Below are 18255 nucleotides of genomic sequence, written 5' to 3' on the forward strand. Positions count from 1 at the left end.
CCTTGTCCTTGTCCAGGATCCCTTCCTGCCCCACTGGGGCCTGGCATCCTCACTGGGCCTGGCAGGGCCTTAAGAGCAGCCGGGGGCAGGGGTGGGGTGGTGATGTGGAAAGTGGACCAGGCTCAGTGGTGGACGGAGAGTGGACAGTCACCCTGCTTCGGGGAGGGAGGCCGGTCTGGCCCAGGAAACAGGAGAACAGGTTAGAACAGCACATGGTTCTCAAGAGCCCGAGGGACCAGGAGGCTCCAGGAATGAGGGCTCAGAGCCCAGGAACTTGGGCTTACCGGCACCTTCAGCATCCAGTATCAGGGTACCAACTCGCTGGGGACAGACTGAGCCCAGAAGGCAGAGGTCATCACCATACCCTGCCCTGCCTGGGGTCAGGCTAAAGAGCCTCAGGGAGGGGAGAGGAGGGAGGCTGTTCAAGTGGGGATGGGGAGGGGTGTGTGTGGTGGGGACGAGCCTCTGGTAGAGGAAAGCGAGGGATGAGTGCCCATGTAGGATGCCCAGGATGGCAGTGGGGCACTGAGCGCTAAGTCCCGCTCACATCCAGCAGGAGGGAGGTCTCCCACCACCCACAACACCCACCTTACCTCTAGCACAGTGAAGCTGGAGGGAATCGGGGACAGAATCCCAGAGCAGGGGCTGAGGGGTGACCGTTTCGCTAGCCACCCCGTCTACATCCAGTCTGGACCAGACAGTGGCCAGGTCTCCGGGCCCCCGAGAGAAGCAGCACGTCTCCTCTTGGGCCCAGGCCCAGCCGAGAGGACAGACAGACTGTGCGGAGGAAATGCCCACCTGGGACTTGGGCACAGATTCCAGGGGTGGAGAGACCATGGGCCTCACCTCACCGCACGCCCTCATATGTTCATTCAGCACTTCCTGCCCCCGACCCATGCCAGCCACACAGGAGGCTCCTGCTTGGTGGCACCTGGGAGCCAGCCAGCAGCAGACCAACCGCAGCTGCCGTATCTGACAGGCTTGAGTTTCCCCTACAACCTTCGGTCCTGTCAGACTCAGCTCCTCAGGCCCAATCCCACCCCAAACAACCTCTGAGGGCTCTAGAGGAGCAGGAGACCGGAGCTGGGGCTGTTCCTTATTAAGTCCCAGCATTGGGCAGGAAGCCAGCCAGACAGGAGCGGGCGTGAGGGCTGCCCACCTGGGGCCTGGTGGTGCCCACCCTCTGTGCTCCCACAGGATCCGGTTCCCACCCATCCCGTCCCAGACACGCACAGGTGTGCATCTGTGCATCTGAGAGACAGCTCCAGCCGGGGCGCGTGGGTCCGTGTTTGGGGGGCTGTGTATATATCTCCAGGTTGTCCTTAGAGTGGGGGTGTTGTTCTTGTGTGTTGTGTCTGTGCTTCTGGGTTGCTAGGTCGTGTATGTGTTTCTGGATATGTGTGTGGTGTCTGGGAGCCATCTGAGGGTTCATGGTGGGTGTGTCTGTGTGTCTGGCATCTTGAGAAGTTCTGGATGTGTGTGTGCATCTTGTGTAGTGAGTGTTAATTCCAGCCACAGATTCAGGTGTGCAAAACATGTTCCAACTCTATTTCTTTAAAGAAGATTAAACTGCATCTGTCTCCTTACCTCTCCTATGGACAGTGGATTTGACCTCACTCCCCTGGGCGCTCCCTGCCAGCCCCTTCCAGGGGTCTTGCTCAGGACAGAGGGTGGGGGAGTCCTCCTGGCATGGGGCCCATAGTTTGTGTGTCTTGGCCAGCAGGGGCTCTGCCATCTCTGGGCCACATGCTGGTCTAGAATCTCAGGGGATGAGAGCTCAGTGTTCTGGGGCTGGGCAGACTAAACCCCCCACGTGCCACTCTGAGCCGTCCTGGCAGCTGAGAGGGAGCCGGGCTCAGACACCCTTCAGTCTCCCCTGGCTGCTATCTCCTTCTAGTCCTGGGGCATCATCTCTCTCCTGTGACTTTGTCTCCCCACCCATAACTTGGCAAACTCTGGGAGTCTCTGGAGGTTCGTTCCTCTGTGATGCTGGGATATTTGGGGGACTCCAAATTTGGGAGCTGAACTTTGCACCCTTAGCATCTTCTGGGTTGAGATGGCAGAGGCCAAGCGTGGGGTGGTGTGGGCACCCTGTCGGCTGGAGGGGGGTCGCTGGGAGTGGGGGATGAGAGAGGAAGGTGGAGTAAGGGACTCAGAAGAGACCAATGCCAGAAGCAGTGCTAGCAATTTATTGCTGTAGATATGGTCCAAGGAACTGACATGCCCTCCACCCATGCACCCAGTCCTGCCCAGCCTCTTTGGCTTCCTCCATCCCCCAAGCCCACAGGGGTCTCTACAGGGACACACAGTCATGCTTTAGAAGCTGGGAGGAGTTCTTCCAGGGAACCACAAGGATCTCAAAGTCACAGCGCAGCTTCTGCAGATAGAAGGGTGAAAAAGGTGGGGGTGAGCCCAGGCCCCAGGCCGCCGCCTCCCAACAGCCCCATGCCTGTGACGCTCTGGGATGCGAGAAGGAACAGCAAATTAGATGGCCAGGACCACCAGACCCCAGATCTTTCCAGCCATCCCTGGCCTCCCCACCCCCCAAGTCCAGGGGAAGCCCCAGTCTGCTCCTCTCTGCACCCTCACCCTTGCCTCAGGGCTGAGTCAACCAGACATCAGCCTAGCCAGCCAGACCAGTTCAGGCTGGGCAACCTGAGGGCCTGGCTGTTGGGCTGATGCCTAACTGGGGTCACAGCTGTTACCTCCTGTTGTGCTTCTGCGGCCAGGGGGCAGGTGGTGAGGTCTATGTGGTCTCCAGCCACGGCACTCTTCCGGCAGGCCGTGCTCCCCATGTCCACGGTCAGGTAGTACTTGATGCCCGCCACCAGCTGGGGCAGGGGTGGGCACAGGTCAAGGGTGCCTGGAGACAACCCTTGACCTGGACCTCTCACCTCCCTCTGTGTCCTCCCATTGCCCATCACCTTCCCCTGGGCATAGCCAGCACACTGCCTTTGGATTCAGACCTGGGATGGGGGGACTGGAAAGACGGGGAGAGGGCAGCAGGGAGTTCTGGTGGGGGTCCCTGGTGACGCAGGCAGAGCCTGGGCCAGGCAGGAGCCTGAGACTGAAGTCCACACAGCTGCCCCTTCTCCCTCACCCCACCTCATCCCAGTCCACCTTTCAGGACAAGGCCCATTCAGGGTTGAATCTTATTTGAAATTCTGAGATTCTGCTCCGCGTGGACTTTTGACATTAATCGGATTTTGAAAACTCTGTTGTCTTAAGATGCCACCCTGATTACTCTTTAGTCGCCCCCTCCATCTGGGGCCCGGCTGGGGCCGCGCTCGCCTCCCCCCGCTCCCGGCGCCGCCCCTTCCCCGGCCCGCCCCGCCCCGCACCTGGCTGTGCGCCCGGAGGATGGTGATGTCGCGGTAGTAGTAGTCGCTGTTGCTGCCCATGTTGTAGTTGGCCACGGCCGCCTGCGCCGCCTTCTGCACCTGCGGGTCGCTGGGCGACAGCTCCTGCAGTTCTCCGACCTTGCGGTCCCCTGGCCGGGCCCGGGCGTCGCGGGGCAGCGCCAGGAGGCAGAGCGCGAGCAAGGCCAGGGCTATCGGCAGCAGGAGGTTTGGACGCGCCATGGTCGTCGGTGTCGGTGTCCGACCGGCGCCGGCGCCGCTTTTATGGGCTCCGCGGCCCCGCCTGGCCCTGCCAGCCGCTCGCCGCGCGCCCCCGCAGGCGGGGAGGGATCCACCCAGCCTGGGCGGTCCACCTGCGAGGCCGCCTTCGGGGTGCCGAGGAGGACAGCGGACAGGCCCGAGCACACCTGGGCATCACCACCACGCTGCTTGCCCTCCAGGCACACCTGGTTGGTGAGGGCAAGGACAGCGACAGCTCCCAGCCGCAAGTGCCACCACTGGGACAGTTCACAGAGACCCATCCCATATGCGAAACCAACAACAGCTACCAGCAAGCTCTTAACTATCTCCAGTGCGTAGCCTTGGAGAAGTTACTTAACTCTCACTGCCTCAGGTTCCTCCTCTGTGAAATGGGTTGCTTAGAGGCTTCAATAAGTGCTTAGGGGAGGCCAGGTGCTATATAAATAGCAGGTAAGCAGGAGTCCTTACTGCACCAAGCCGGGCACTGTTTAACCCTCATGAGGAGTATGACATGATGTAGGGATCAGTAAGTGAGGGTTCCATTTTACAGAGGCGTAAACAGGACACAGAGTAAGCAATTGATTTTGCCCAAAGACACAGGCTGGTAAATAGTAAATGGTGACACTGACTTTTGAGCCCAGGCAGGCGCTAGTGGTATAGGATCCACCTGCCAATGCAGGAGACGTAAGAGATGCAAGTTTGATCTCTGGGTCGGGAAGGTCCCTGGGTCTGGGATATGAAATGGCAACCCGCTCCAGTATTCTTGCCAGGAAAATCCCATGGACAGAGGAGGCTGGTGGGCTACCGTCCATGGGGCCACATAGAGTTGGACACGACTGAGCACACACACACAGGAGACACAGTCTAACTCAAACCTGTGTTCTCAATCCAGAGGGACCCCAAAGGATGAGAACTGGCCAGGAGTGTGGGTGGTCCCAGCTCTGCCATTTACTGCCTGGGGGACTTCCAGCAAGCCCTTTGACCTCTGGGAGCCTCAGTCCTCACCTGAAGAAAGGTGACAGCTCTTGTCTCCTAAGTCTTGCTAATTATAATGGTTTGAAACTTTGGTCACCCATAGGCAAACTGGGCATATGTTGGAGGTATCAGCAAAACAGGGCTACGATTTTTAACTTTTTGGCCACACCCTGCACGTGGGATCTTATTTCCCAGACCAGGGATAGACTGCACATCCCCCGTTGGAAGGGAGTCTTAACCACTGGATCAGTGGGCAAGTCCTAGGGCTATGATTTCTGGGGGGAATAATCTTTCAAAATATAAAAAGCAGCACTGAAGTAGTCAACACAGGATAAGTTTGACATTTGTTAGAATTTTCTACAATTAATATTTTAAGAATTCAGGGTGCGTGCTTAGTGGCTTCAGACTTTTTGAGACCCTATGGACCGTAGCCCACCAGGCTCCTCTGTCCATGGGATTCTCCAGGCAAGAATTCTGGAATGGGTTGCTATGCCCCTCTCCAGAGGATCTTCCCCAGCCAGGGACTGAACCAGCATCTCCTGCATCTCCTTTATTGCAGGCAAATTCTTTACTGCTGAGCTACTGGGGAAGCCAAGTGCAGGGCAGTTTGTACTTTTAATCACTTACTGCAGGGGAGAGGGGGGTGTTTTTTGCTCTGGGGACACTAATCTAAAGATTAGTGCTTCAGGGCCTCTGAGGATCTTACCTGGGGCTTGGGAAAGGTTGTGATTTTCAGTAAGCAACAGTGTTGGGGCTTAATAAATGGTAGCTATTATTGTGATGAATATTATGAGTAAGTATCCAAGATTCCCTGCTCCCAACCCCAATTCTCAGACCCTCAGAATCCCATGGTCAGGAAAGGCAGGGATTTCTCCCAGGGAGACCAGGACCAGCATGTAGTCACTGCCCAGTCCAGATGCTGCCCCACCCCCTCAGCACAGCTGTGAAAAACAATCTTGGGATGCCAAAGAGTAGTCACAAGTTTGTTGTGGGCTCAGGTGTCTGCCTTAAAGGGACAGACCAGTCATGGAGTCCAAGCTCCCTCTGCTTGCCACATGACAGGCCAGTGAATCCCAGAGACAAGGTGCTGAGGCAAGGAATACAACTGTATTTGGAAAGCTGGCTGACTGAGATGGCAGACTAATGTCTCAAAATGACCATCGTGAAACTGGAGCCCATTATACAGAGTGAAGTAAACCAGAAAGAAAAACACCAATACAGTATACTAATGCATACATATGGAATTTGAAAGATGGTAACGATAACCCTATATGTGAGACAGAATAAGAGACACAGATGCATAGAACAGTCTTATGGACTCTGAGGGAGAAGGTGAGGGTGGGACGTTTTGGGACAATAGCATTGAAACATGTATATTATCATATGTGAAACAGAACACCATTCCATGTTCGATACATGAGACAAATGCTCAGGGCTGGGGCAATGGGATGACCCAGAGGGATGGGACGGGGAGGGAGGTGGGAGGGGGGTTCAGGACAGGGAACACATGTAAACCCATGGCTGATTCATGTCAATATATGGCAAAAACTACTACAATATTGTAAAGTAATTAGCCCCCAACTAAAATAAATAAATTTATTTAAAAAAAAAATGACCATCGTGTGTGGTCTGGATGTCAGGCTCTTTTATAGAACATGAGGGAGAAGGAATGAGGAACTAAAGTCAAAAGGTACAACAGAGAAGGAGAGGCAGTGAGGAAGTAAAGTAAAAAGGGCCTTCAGTCTTCCAAAACATCTCCAGGAAGGGCCAGCATTTGGAAGGGGTGTGTTAATCCCTTTTTTGTAGACAGGGGGACAGAGTCAGATTCTCTCTCTATGCGCTGAACAAAGGCACTTTAGTTTCATAGTCAGGCAGAGGGCCAGGGTCCTTTGAGGCAGGCCATTATGTCCTGGCTTCCCAGGTGGCTCTGACCGTCAAGAATTCACCTACAATGCAGAAGACTGGGGTTCAATTCCTGGATCAGGAAGATCCCCCGGAGAAGGGAATGGCTATCCACTCCAGTATTCTTGCCTGGAGAATTCCATGGGCAGAGGAGCCTGGTGGGCTACAGTTCAGGGGGTCGCAAAGAGTCAGACATGACTCAGCGACTAACACAACACATAAGAACAGCAGGAAGAGAGTCAAAGAAACAGTTCCAATGTGGAGTGAGAACTGGTTCTTCTCTGCAACAGACCCATTTGTGCAAGAGCTGGGGAGAGCTTGGCTTGATAAGGAGACCAAGGCCAGGCAGGAGCCCGACCGAGAGAACCTGGCAGTGGGGACTAAGAGGCCCAGACCGCAGCACACGGGAGAGGTGGAAAGGCAGCCCCAAGTGGCCAGGAACCTCCTCGGGTTCTTCCAGGTCTGCTCTTCTGTCACTTGGAACTCAGCTGCAGCCGCACTTAACCTGCACCAGCTCCCTGGGAAACTAGCCAAGGGCCAGTCTCTTGACTCACCAAGGGCCAGTGTCCCCAGCTCACTTGCCCCTACCCTGTCATCCCTTTGTGCTGACACCAACAAATTTTTTGCACACCAACCTAACAATTTCCAAAGAGTTTTCACTCACAGGTCTATTCTCACAAACACCCTGAGTTAGTAAGCACCATCATTTTGCAGATGAAGAAAGTTAATCAGAGGTCAGGACAGCTAGAAGACCCTGGACCAACCAGAGTAACATTAGAAACATAGTATGGCCTGAAACTCCAGGGACAGTCCCCATTACTACCTGTCTGGGCTTCAGACTGGCACCCTCCAAGGAAGCAGCCTGTAACACGAGCTGGGCCCAACTCTGGCCACCTGGTGACCTTCCAGGGGGCCTCTCACACTTCCAAGACCCAGGCTTACAGTGAACCTTCATCCCTACTAATAACCATCATGATTTCTGACTAATTACCCAATTGCTCTATTCTTGGGTCTTTATTTTTGTTTTCCCTTTTATCTTCTACTGTTCTGATGTAGCTAACATACAGAAAAGTACACGGTGTCTTGGATCACCACCACACAGGTCAAGAAATGGAAACTGCCACTCTCAGCCTCCTATGCTCCCATGCATCACACCTGTCTCCTTCCCCCAAGGGCAATCACTCCCCACTTCTCTTTACCAATATTTTTTGCAATAAGCTTCCCTGGTGGCTCAGACAATAAAAAGTCTGCCTGCAGTGCAGGAGCCGGGTTCGATCCCTGGATCGGGAAGATCCCCTGGAAAATGAAATAGCAACCCAGTCTAGTATCCTTGCCTGTAAATCCCATGGACAGAGCAGTCTGGCAGACTACAGTCCATTGGGGTCACAAAGAATTGGACATAACTGAGCAACTTCATTTTCTTTTGCAATAAGCATTTTTTCCCCTTCTAGTTTTACTGCCTCTGCAAAGATTCCCATACATGGATCCAGCTGGGAGCCCTTGTGAATGAACAAAGCTGTGAACATCTGCTCAGGTGCTGACGCAGGTGTGCCTTGTGTCCACAGTTCTATCCCTGGAGAGGAACTGCTGGCTCACAGGGTGGGTCTTCAGTTTTACTGGCAAACACCCAACTGTTTTCCCCAATTGTTCGCACCAATTTACACTCCCACTAGCTGGAAATCTGTTCCTGTTGCTACATTTCCTTATCAGAACTTGGTATTGTCTGACTTAAAATTTTTTGCCAATCCTGTGAGTGTATAATGGCATCTTATTTGCGTTTCTGACAACTTAATGGGACTGAACACCTTCTGACATGCTTATTCACCAGTTAGGTATTCCTCTGTGGCTGCCCTCCAGGTCTTTCACCCATTTTTCTATTGTATTATCTGCTTTCTCTTGACTGCAGTTCTGGAGTCCTTTGTCATCTATGTGGGTCACAAATATCCTTTCTCACCTTGGGTTAGGCTCCCCACTCACTCTTAATTATCTTGAACAAAATTTGTATGATGGAGTTGAACTTATCAGCTTTTAAATCTTTCCCTATTGTGAGATCATGAAAATCTCCTCATGCTATCCCAATGTTTCTATTTATTATCTGTCATTTCTCCCCTCACCAGACTTTAAGCCCCAAGATGAGGAAAATTCTGTAAGCAAGTAGTTCCTGAACCACACTAGCACTGCATCTGATCCTTACAACAATTTCTTTTTCCAGGTGGGGAAACTGAGTCTCAGAGAGACCAAGCTCTATGAGCAAGGAACACAGGGCTCTCAGGTCCATGGGTTTCCATGTGATGTTTTGAGGACCAGTCTTGCTACTTCCCAGTAGTAAGTCCATGGACATGTTAGTCAGCCTCTCTGAGCCTCTAGTTTCCTCATCTGTGGAAAAGAAAACAACTACTTACTATGAAAGAAAAAAAATGTCTGCACAGACCTTAGCTCTGAACCTGGTTCATACTAAGTCCAATAAACATAAGATGAAAATATACCAAATACAAGTGTAACTCACTCAAGCCTGCCCACCCAGTTGTGTTGCCCACACACTTTCTGCCACCCTGAGAGAACAGAGCGGACTGCATGAGCCCCGCCCACTCATCCGAGGCCAGGAGAGCACACGACCAATGGCAGGTAGGCCTTAGCCCACATCCCATCCACCCTTCTCCTGCTCTGACTCCCTCGGACATTCCACCAGGTGCTGACTAACCCAGCTGTGACCACACAGACACCTGGATCCCAGGAAGGAACTAACCTCCCACTTAGTGAGGGATTGAGACACTCCGAGGCACCTGCCCAAGGCCCGTATCGCCAGGACGGCCGCCCTCAGGAGTGTGAAGGAAGCTGCCAGTTTCGATCTGCACTGATAAGCAGTGTGGCAAACCTGGTCAGTCCCTGGGGAACAGGCAACTCCCAGCCTGCCTGCTTCCCACATACAAAGCCCAGTCATGAAGGCCACTGGCTTTATTGATTTAAAAAACTTTACAAGGACAGTGACTGTTCTGCCAAAAAGACTGCCAAATGGCATAAAAGGGACCACAGGTGGGGGTGGGGGTGAGGGACAGGGCCAGGAATCCACTCAGAAAAGCTGGTAATTACTGTCACAAAACTGGCAGGGAAAGGAGAAGGAAGAGGCATGCAAGGGTGAGAATTCCAAAAAAGTTGAAATGGTGAGGGGAGAGAACTCCCCAAAGGCCCTGGAGTACATGGGAGGTGTGCACGACAACAGCAATCTCTTCCTTTGTAGAGGACGGAGGAGGAGTCCTCACTAGGCTGCAAACTCTGGAGACACAATGCTGGGGCTTGGGATTGGGGGCTCCCCAGAGAGCATCACAAGAAGGCATCACACCACTCTCGCAGGCAGCCAAAGCAGTCCCGGGACTGCTTGGCGTTGGCGCCACAGGTGTCCTTCAGCCATTCCCGGAAGAGGTCTTCATCTTTCTTTAGTACCAGAAACTGGCCGAGGACCACATAAGCCTGCAAAATGGGCAAAGCAAAAGATAGGCTGCTGAGTGCTGTGTAGGACTAGGAACAAGACCACTTCCTGGGACTTCCCTGCTGGCCCAGTGGTGAAGAATCTGCCTTGCAATTCAGGGGACATGGGTTCAATCCCTGGTCCAGAATCTAAGATCCTATTTGCTGTGGAGCAACTAAGCCCGTGGGTTCTGGAGCCTGTGAGTCACAATGAAAGATCCTGCATGCTGCAACTAAGACCCCAAAGCAAACAGAAACAAATAAACATCAGGGGCGGAAAAAAAGGGCCATTTTCCTGTGGCTCCCCACACAGGAGCCCAAGAGGCAGGGTGGGTTCTACCCGACTGACTCTGCAGATCACATACGAGCGTCCACCCCACAACAGATATACACATCGTCCTCACTTCCCAGCTGCTGGGAAATACTGTAGTCGCGCCCCGCCCCCCGCCCAACTACAGGCAGCCACTCCACACCTTATCAAAGCCCCTTTCCTCCAGTTTCTTGCCCAGGACTTCGCCAATCCCGGCCAGGCTTCCCACTGGCTTCTCCCCCATGGGCTCTGCCACGAAGTCTCGGTGCTTTTGGGAGGTTGTCATCTCGATCAAGCTTAATCTGGGAATCCCAAGAAGAGGGAAATTAGGGCTGAAAACCCGGGAACGCCAGAAAACCCACTGGCAATCTCACAGGAAGAGAATGCCAGAACAGCTGTTATGGGGGCTTTCTCGATTCCCCACACTTCACAGATGAGAAAACTGAGGTCCAAGCAGAGTCTTTTCCTCACTGTTTAAGAGCGAAGTCTCTCCCAGTTCCTACGGGAGCTGGGTTTTGGTACCGCCCCCGAGGAGAAACTATCTTGCCCTAACATGTGACGCATGCAGAACAAAGGTAAGATTTCCACAGTCGGTCAGTACCCAGGGCCCGCCCTGAAGCTGTCACTCTTCTGTGACCTTGGCTGGGCAAAGGCAGCACTGACTCGGGTCTGGAATGGCCACTTGGCCCGAAAAGCAAATAAAGGGCTCCCTGACCCAGCCGTCGCACAGGCTGCTCACAGAGCGAAGAAGGCGCAGCCCGAGCGCGCAAACCCGCTCAGCCAGCCGCGTCAGCTCCACACCTGGACTCCCGCCGCGCCCTACGCCGTGAACCCCGCCCCCAACGCGCCGCGCCCCGCCCCCTCCCAGCGCCTCGCCGAGCCCTCTCCGAAAGCGCATCGTCTGGAGCCTCTCAGCGCTTGCGGCCCCCCTCGTCCCTGCCTCCCCCTCCTCCCCGCGCCCGTTCTGGCCTCCAGCCAGAGCCCTGCTTCGCGGCTCGTGCTCACCCGCAGCTCCCGTTCCCGTAACGGCTTCTCCCGCCACCCGGCTGCTCCCGCCGCTACCTCAGCCCACTAGAACTTTCTTCCACTTCCGCTTCCGGGTCGCCTCAAGGGCCGCCTTTAAAAAAAAAAAAAGAAACCCTACATTGGGTACCTCTAGCCGCTTAGAGTCATAGAGTTGCGACACCACCGAGACCTCGAGAGCGCCCTTACTAGGTGTTCCTTTCCGGTTGCTTCGCAGGAAGCCGGACTGCCTTTTGTAGTCTTGCTTCTTGGGAAGCATTTTCGGCCTCAGGGAACAGAAGCCTGTGAGAAGAAAACTTTATTTTTCTGCTGCACGGCATGCGGAACTTAAGCGCTTAGCCTTGGCCGACCTGGTGGTGGGAAGAATTAGAGACACGGACAAGGAGAGAGGCGTGACCAGGAGACTTCCGGGAGAGCGCCGGAAGTACGGTGTCCGACTCAGGCCGACATGGGTTGTCCTCTTCCTTGTCGGACTTGTTAGAGTCGGACGGGAACCGGATGCACCGAGACCTCAGTCCAAGCCGACACCACTGTCGTGACCGTTAGCAAGTCTTTTTTCTCTGCTTTCATTGCCTCAGCTCTTAAGTGAGTCGTGGACCAGCCGATCTCAGCGTCCTGCTTGGAGAACCGGGTCGTTCTGGCAGCTCTCGTGGAATCCGAGGGCCAGAGAGTAAGTTTGGATCTTTCCCTCTGAGCGTCTTTCCTCCGGGATAGGGAAGGAGGAGGGCAGGGGACGGCGACTAGAGATGACATTTCGGAGTTTCCTTTGGAAACCATCATGACTTTGAGCAAACTCGGGGATAGTTAAGGACAGGGAAGCCTGGCGTGCTGCAGTCCATGGGGTAACAAGCAAGAGTCGGACACGACTTAGCGACTGAACAACAATCTTCTGAGTAGGCATCAGTCGTTGTCTTGCAGTACCAGGGTCAGAAACAGCAGATGCCAAAGATCAAATCAGTCTTAGTTCAGTTCAGTCGCTCCGTCGTGTCTGACTCTTGGCGACCCCATGGACTGCAGAACGCCAGGCTTCCCTGTTCATCACCAACTCCCAGAGCTTGCTCAAACTCATGTCCATTGAGTCGGTGATGCCATCCAACCATCTCATTCTCTGTCGTCCCCCTCTCCTCCTGCCTTCAGTCTTTCCCAGAATCAGGGTCTTCTCCACTGAGTCAGTTCTTCGCATCAGGTGGCCAGAGTTTTGGAGTTTCAGCTTCAGCATCAGTCCTTCCAATGAGTATTCAGGACTGATTTCCTTTAGGATGGACTGGTTGGATCTTCTTGCTGTCCAAAGGACTCTCAAGACTCTTCTCCACAGCAAAAAAAAAAAAAAAGAGTCTTCTCCAACACCACAGTTCAAAAGCATCAATTCAGTCTACCTTGACCTTAAATTAGCTCATTCCTGACCTGGCTTCTCCTAGCTGGTCTGTATCTGTAGGGTATTGAGAGATTGAACATCTGTGTGGTTGTGTCACACCTGAGATGTACAAGCAGGTTAAGGAAGAAGTGACTTACCTTGCTTCTTCCCCAAGTGGTTTCCAGAATGGCTTATTTCTCTAAAACATATATTTAGTTTTTATGGTTATGCCAGTACCTAAAGGATAAGCAAAGTTACTTTTATGTGTCTTATGGTGTGTTTCCTGTTTTGCTTATAATTATTTTGTTCTAATACTAATGCTCTGGGTTAGTTCTCTGAAGTCTAGAGAAATTGAACAGCCAGGAAATAACCAAGGTAGGATTTGAGTCCAGTCAATTGGATTTCAGAGCCCATGTTCTTCACCAGGACATTGTGTCACTCTTCAGTAAAAGGCCTGTCCTCATCTTCAAAAGAGTCCTGGGTTCTCAGCCTACCATCTAAAAAACTCAGGAGGAGGAGTTGAGAGTCTCCGCATCCCTCACCGCCCTGGGATAGGACCCACCATGTCTCAGGCCACCAAGAGGAAACATGTGGTGAAGGAGGTACTGGGGGAGCACATGGTGCCCTCTGACCAGCAGCAGATCGTGAGGGTGAGTGGCATCAGGGACCAGCTACTCTGCCCCCCACCCCTCCATTCCTCTTAGGCCCCTGGGGTCGGGGCAGGGTGCTGTACAGCTCAGCAGGTGTTGGAACTGGCTGATGAAGCTGGTTGGTTCTTGGTCTCTCCTGGACCAGGTCCTCAGGACCCCAGGGAACAATCTACATGAGGTGGAGACAGCCCAGGGGCAGCGCTTCCTGGTGAGCATGCCCTCCAAGTACCGCAAGAACATCTGGATCAAGAGAGGTGAGAGAGGCAGCTTTCTGGGAGACTGAACCGTTTCCCGTGGCCTCTGCTTCCCCCACCACAAGCAGGACTGACTGTGCTTTTCTCTCCTCCCCCTGCAGGGGACTTTCTCATCGTTGACCCTATTGAAGAAGGAGAGAAGGTGAAGGCGGAGATCTCCTTTGTGCTCTGCAAAGACCACGTGCGCTCTCTGCAGAAGGATGGGCACTGGTAGGGTGGTCCTCTTGGTCACTGGCTGCCCCACTTCTCTGGGGATTTCGTTCGTACCTGTGGGCTTAGGGGAGGGAAGGTCGTGGCATTGCAGGCAGGAACAGCTGGCAACAGCTTTTTTGCTGAGAGGTTTCTCCGTCCTTTCTGACCTCGGCTCTTCTCTTGGCACAGGCCCGAGGCTTTCTCCGAAGTGGCTGAGAAACACAACAACAACAGGAACAGGTGAGACACAAGTCTTGGGGACGGGAAGACAGAAAATGGGATTCAGGCCTTGGTACCTTGAGGGGAAATACAGCTTTCCTTTCTTTGTATGTCGGGTCCCTGGTGAGAGCGCCTGAATATGTGGTCATGAGTATGGCTTGAAAGTCAGATCTCCTGGGTTAAAGTCTGGGCTTTGCTAGTTACAACCAGGTGACTTTAAGCAGGTTAAGCTCTTAGGCTCGGATTTCATCACCTATAAAATGGGAGCTCTGTAGGAATTAAAGAGACTGATGCTTGTAAAATCGCTTAGTATACTACCTGGTAAGCAGTGTGAGTTCATTGAGTGTTCGTTGGTCATAGTAGAATCGTTACTATTAAAATCAGCAGTTCTAACGAATGTCTGAGATGGGTGTGGGGAGGTAGTGTTTTGCCAGCTTTCCTTGGCCCAGTTTTCCTGCAGTTCTCTCCCTGTCTGGCTCACCGAGCCCTGACTGCGTGGCCATATGGTCCTCTTTGTGGGGCTCCTTGTTTGCGGGTCTTCTCAGAAGGCACTGGGCTAACTCTCTCCTTTTCCCCCGTGCAGACAGACTCAGCCAGAACTCCCAGCTGAGCCACAGTCATCAGGAGAAGAGTCCAGCTCTGAAGATGATTCTGACCTTTTTGTTAACACCAACCGCAGACAGTATCATGAGAGCGAGGAGGAGAGTGAAGAGGAGGAGGCAGCCTGAGACCCCAGGACCCACTTCTCCTCTTGCTCAGAGACTAGTCCTGGGCTCCTCTGAGCAAGGACATTCCCAGGGGACTCTGCAGATCTTTCCCCCTGGATGGGGACAAGGCAGGGCCCCTCTCTGAACTGACCTTCTGACATAGGAGAATTAAACCCCTGGTGGGTGCTGACTCATGCTGGCATTGGAGTGGCTCTTTGGAGGAAGGAGGGCCGTGTGGATGACATGACACACTGCTCCTTGGCGGTGGCCTCACGGGCAGGTGGGCTGAATGGGCAGGAAATGGGGAATTTCTGGAATCTTTCCTAGTTTCTCCCTCTCGTCTGGCACTGAAGTCAGTGCCAGGCCCTGTGTGCCTCCTTGAATGTAGTTAATATACAGGGGCATTCCCATGTCATTGCCTACTTGGAGTTAATGCTCATTCAGGCATTTAGGATCACAGTGGGACTTGGTGCCCACCTGCCTCTGTGAGACACTCAGGGTGAACTTCGTGGTGCCTCATGAGCCACTCTCCCTGCCTCTTTCATCACCTGTGACCACAGGAGTACCCACCACAACGCTGCGTGTACGTCCCCTGGTTGGTGTCCTCCTTGAGGCGCTCAGACTGTCACTCCTCAGCCTTCTGGCTCCCCACATCATTTCACTTCTCCTTTGACGCTCTTCACTTCTGACCGTACATTCTCCCTCTTCATTGCTGGCATTGACCTTGTAGTCAGTGCTCAGACATTGACGTTTACCTCCTGGCTCAGAGTCTTCTTCCCCTGCTTCTGTCATTGTTCTCTGCATCCGTCGTTGTCTGTATCCATGGATGGGGCCATTCAGTGCTGTGGCCCCTTAAGTCCTTGATGCCCCCATCACTAAGGCCCTTGTCTTCTATTCCAGACCTGTTGCCTGTATCCCTTGTTACTCCCTGCCCCTAACATCACTAGAAATTGCAGCACCGGTTGAATTCAGATACCTGTACAATCACCACCTCTAGGCTTATTCACTCAACTACCCCCCTCCTCCCACAGAAATGCTTTTTTCTTCCCCCCGGAAGAAATTCTTCATCTCCATCCTCCAGCCACATGCTGACCGTCACGCTCCTATCCTCATTTCCCTCTTCACGCACCATCAGTTCCACGGTCTACACCCTGGACTTCCTTCTGCCTCCATCGTGTTCATCGAAAATCTGACCACGGTCAACCCAGTCATGCACCTCTGTGCCTGTGCGCAAGTAACTATTAGAGAAAACAGCCAACCTGGCTCACTAGTTTTACCTGGAATTTATAATTACAAATCTCAGATGGCCACTCAGCCCTGCCTAGCACATCTACCCTAGGATGCTGTATTTGAAAACTTTTTAACCAACTCCCCTTCTAGTTACACACAGCAGCTCATTATTCATAAGGAAATAGTAGCCATTGGAGGGAACTCGCACCTCTCTGTTACCTGCCCTACAACGGTGCCCACTGATACTCCTGTTGTTCTACTGCCCATTAACCCAGTGGGACTTAAGCCTTTCCTCTTGTACTTTGGAGCCTGTCTCTGCTACAGGACTGTTTGTGAGTTTTGGTTTTATTATCCTCTCTACTGGACGTGTTAGCATCAAAAGTATGATAGACTCTCCCATCTGAAAAACAATCAGAAAAACCTGTCAGTGATCCCACAGCCTCTCCAGCTACCATTTCATTTACTTGCTTCTCATTTACTCTTTTGTATTTGCTTAGTATAGCCTTACATGTATACACATACCTGTATGTATATATATGTGTATATACGCATGTATAGAAATGTATGTACATTTATATGCAAAAAATTAACCAGGTGAGTTAAAGATGTATATGTGTGGGTATATTTTTAACTCATCAGAAGTTTATTTTTTATGGGAGATGGCTAATTTTTTTTTCCCTAAAGGGATAGCCACTCTTGTCCCTGTACCATTGATCTAGTGGCTCATTCTTTCCTCACTGATTTAAAGTACCTTTTTAAAATAAATGAAATTCCCACGTTTTTATGAATCTCTTTGAAATCTGGCTTGTTGATCTTTGTGCACATGCCATATGTTATGGCATGGTTGTTATTTCATTCTCCTTCACTGTTGCCCCACTGTTCCTTGAAATTTTCATATTTTATTTTATGTAAAACTAGAATGAACTTGGTAATTTTCATTTAAAAGTTCTATTAAGATTTCCATTGGCATGGGTTTTATTTTTCTTGAAGTATACTTGATTTACAATGTGCCGATCTCTGCTGTACAGCAAAGTGACAAAGCTTTACATATATAGTCATTCTTTTTAAAATATTCTTTTCCATTATGGTTTATCCATAATGGATGTGGTAGTTCCCTATGCTACCATTGGCATGGTTTTAAATCTCATAGTTTGATTTGGAGAGGAGTCATACTCAACAGTTTTTGATCTCCCTATCCAAAAATGAATTATGTGTATTCTTTTCTAAGATGTAGTTCTCATGTGGGTCTTTGATATTTCTAGTTTAATGTAGCCTTAAGAATTCTAATTTAGCTATTTGTTGTTACGAATGGGCTGTTTTGAAATTACATTTCCCACCATCAGTGGCGTGTCGAAAACCTGTCCATTTCTGTGCGCCTGCCTATTTGATCTAATTGAATTCTCATTACTTCTAATAGTTCTTCAGGTGATTCTGTTGGCTTCATGGGTAGAATGTCAAATCATATCCTGCTAGAGTCAGTTTTACCCTATTCTTTACACTCATTTCTTTTCTTTATGAATTACAGAGGGCAGGAACTCCAGTATGATGTCAAATGACACCCTTGTTCTTAGTGAGAATGTTTCTCAGGTTTCACCATGAAATATTCTTGCTTTAGGGTTCTGGTAGGTAAACTTCATTAGGCTAAAAAGGTTTCCTTCTGTACCCAACATAATGTTTTTTCCCTTTATTCCACATTGACGAATTTTTGATATCCTTTGAAATAGTCAAAAGATGTTGTTTTTAATGATTGCACTGATTTACACTAGTGTTGAACCATCCTTGAATTCTGATGTAATTCTACTTAGTTTGTATTGGTTTTTGTTTTGCCCATGCCTTATGGCTTGCAGGATCTTAATTCCTTAACCGGGGATTGAACTCAAGCCCTTGGCAGAGAAAGCAGAGTCCTGACTGCAGAATCACCAGGAATTCCCTGCTTAGTTTTTTTTTTTTTTATAGTCTTTATTGAATCTGTTACAGTATTGTTTCGTTTTACGCTTTGGTGTTTGGGCCATGAGGCATGTGGACTCTTTACCTCCCCAACCAGGTCTTGGTCCCACACCCCTTGCGTTGGAAGGCAAAGTCTTAACCACTGGACTGCCAGGGAAGTCCCTGTGGAACTCAAGTTTTCTATACTTGAGTCAACTTCGGTAATTTATATATTTTTAGAATCATATATTTTATGTATATTTAAGTTTTGGGGGGGCAAAAGGTCATACATAGTATTTGTATCGTTAGGGACTGTCTTAATTAAAAGTGACAAAGGCTAATTAAAACCAGCAGAAACAAACAAGGGTCCATTGGTCTGTGGTCTCCAGAGCAGAGCTGACCTTGGCCAGCCTGGTTTTGTCAGGGTTCCCATTCATCTTCTTGGATTG

General features: G+C 51.3%; 3 protein-coding genes across 9 annotated transcripts; 1 reads left to right on the top strand and 2 right to left on the bottom strand.

Annotated features, from left to right (window-relative positions):
- Window positions 1-2166: 2166 nt before the first annotated feature.
- Window positions 2167-3644, bottom strand: CST6 (cystatin E/M). Its single transcript, XM_081532216.1, has 3 exons — window positions 3342-3644; window positions 2706-2831; window positions 2167-2377 (listed from the first exon to the last, which is right to left on the bottom strand). The coding sequence occupies exons 1-3, from the start codon at window positions 3579-3581 to the stop codon at window positions 2294-2296; spliced, it is 450 nt and encodes a 149-aa protein (XP_081388342.1). The 5' UTR covers window positions 3582-3644; the 3' UTR covers window positions 2167-2293.
- Window positions 3645-9416: 5772 nt separating this feature from the next.
- On the bottom strand, window positions 9417-11343 carry BANF1 (barrier to autointegration nuclear assembly factor 1). Of its 5 annotated transcripts, none has more exons than XM_081532217.1 (3): window positions 11257-11343; window positions 10415-10553; window positions 9417-9944 (listed from the first exon to the last, which is right to left on the bottom strand). In XM_081532217.1, the coding sequence occupies exons 2-3, from the start codon at window positions 10535-10537 to the stop codon at window positions 9798-9800; spliced, it is 270 nt and encodes an 89-aa protein (XP_081388343.1). In that variant the 5' UTR covers window positions 10538-10553; window positions 11257-11343; the 3' UTR covers window positions 9417-9797. The 5 variants fall into 5 exon arrangements, with proteins under 5 accessions (XP_081388343.1, XP_081388344.1, XP_081388345.1 ...); XM_081532218.1 differs by having other exon boundaries at window positions 10991-11343; XM_081532219.1 differs by having other exon boundaries at window positions 10967-11343.
- A 351-nt stretch (window positions 11344-11694) lies between these two features.
- Window positions 11695-16668, top strand: EIF1AD (eukaryotic translation initiation factor 1A domain containing). Of its 3 annotated transcripts, none has more exons than XM_081532214.1 (6): window positions 11695-11944; window positions 13036-13278; window positions 13424-13532; window positions 13634-13742; window positions 13914-13964; window positions 14527-16668. In XM_081532214.1, the coding sequence occupies exons 2-6, from the start codon at window positions 13192-13194 to the stop codon at window positions 14669-14671; spliced, it is 501 nt and encodes a 166-aa protein (XP_081388340.1). In that variant the 5' UTR covers window positions 11695-11944; window positions 13036-13191; the 3' UTR covers window positions 14672-16668. The 3 variants fall into 3 exon arrangements, with proteins under 3 accessions (XP_081388340.1, XP_081388339.1, XP_081388341.1); XM_081532213.1 differs by having other exon boundaries at window positions 13055-13278; XM_081532215.1 differs by having other exon boundaries at window positions 13075-13278.
- Window positions 16669-18255: the final 1587 nt, after the last annotated feature.

Source organism: Giraffa tippelskirchi, chromosome 10 (genome assembly GCF_054371585.1).
Source record: "Giraffa tippelskirchi isolate mGirTip1 chromosome 10, T2T-mGirTip1v1.2.pri, whole genome shotgun sequence".
In the NCBI taxonomy this organism is placed as follows: Eukaryota; Metazoa; Chordata; class Mammalia; order Artiodactyla; family Giraffidae; genus Giraffa; species Giraffa tippelskirchi.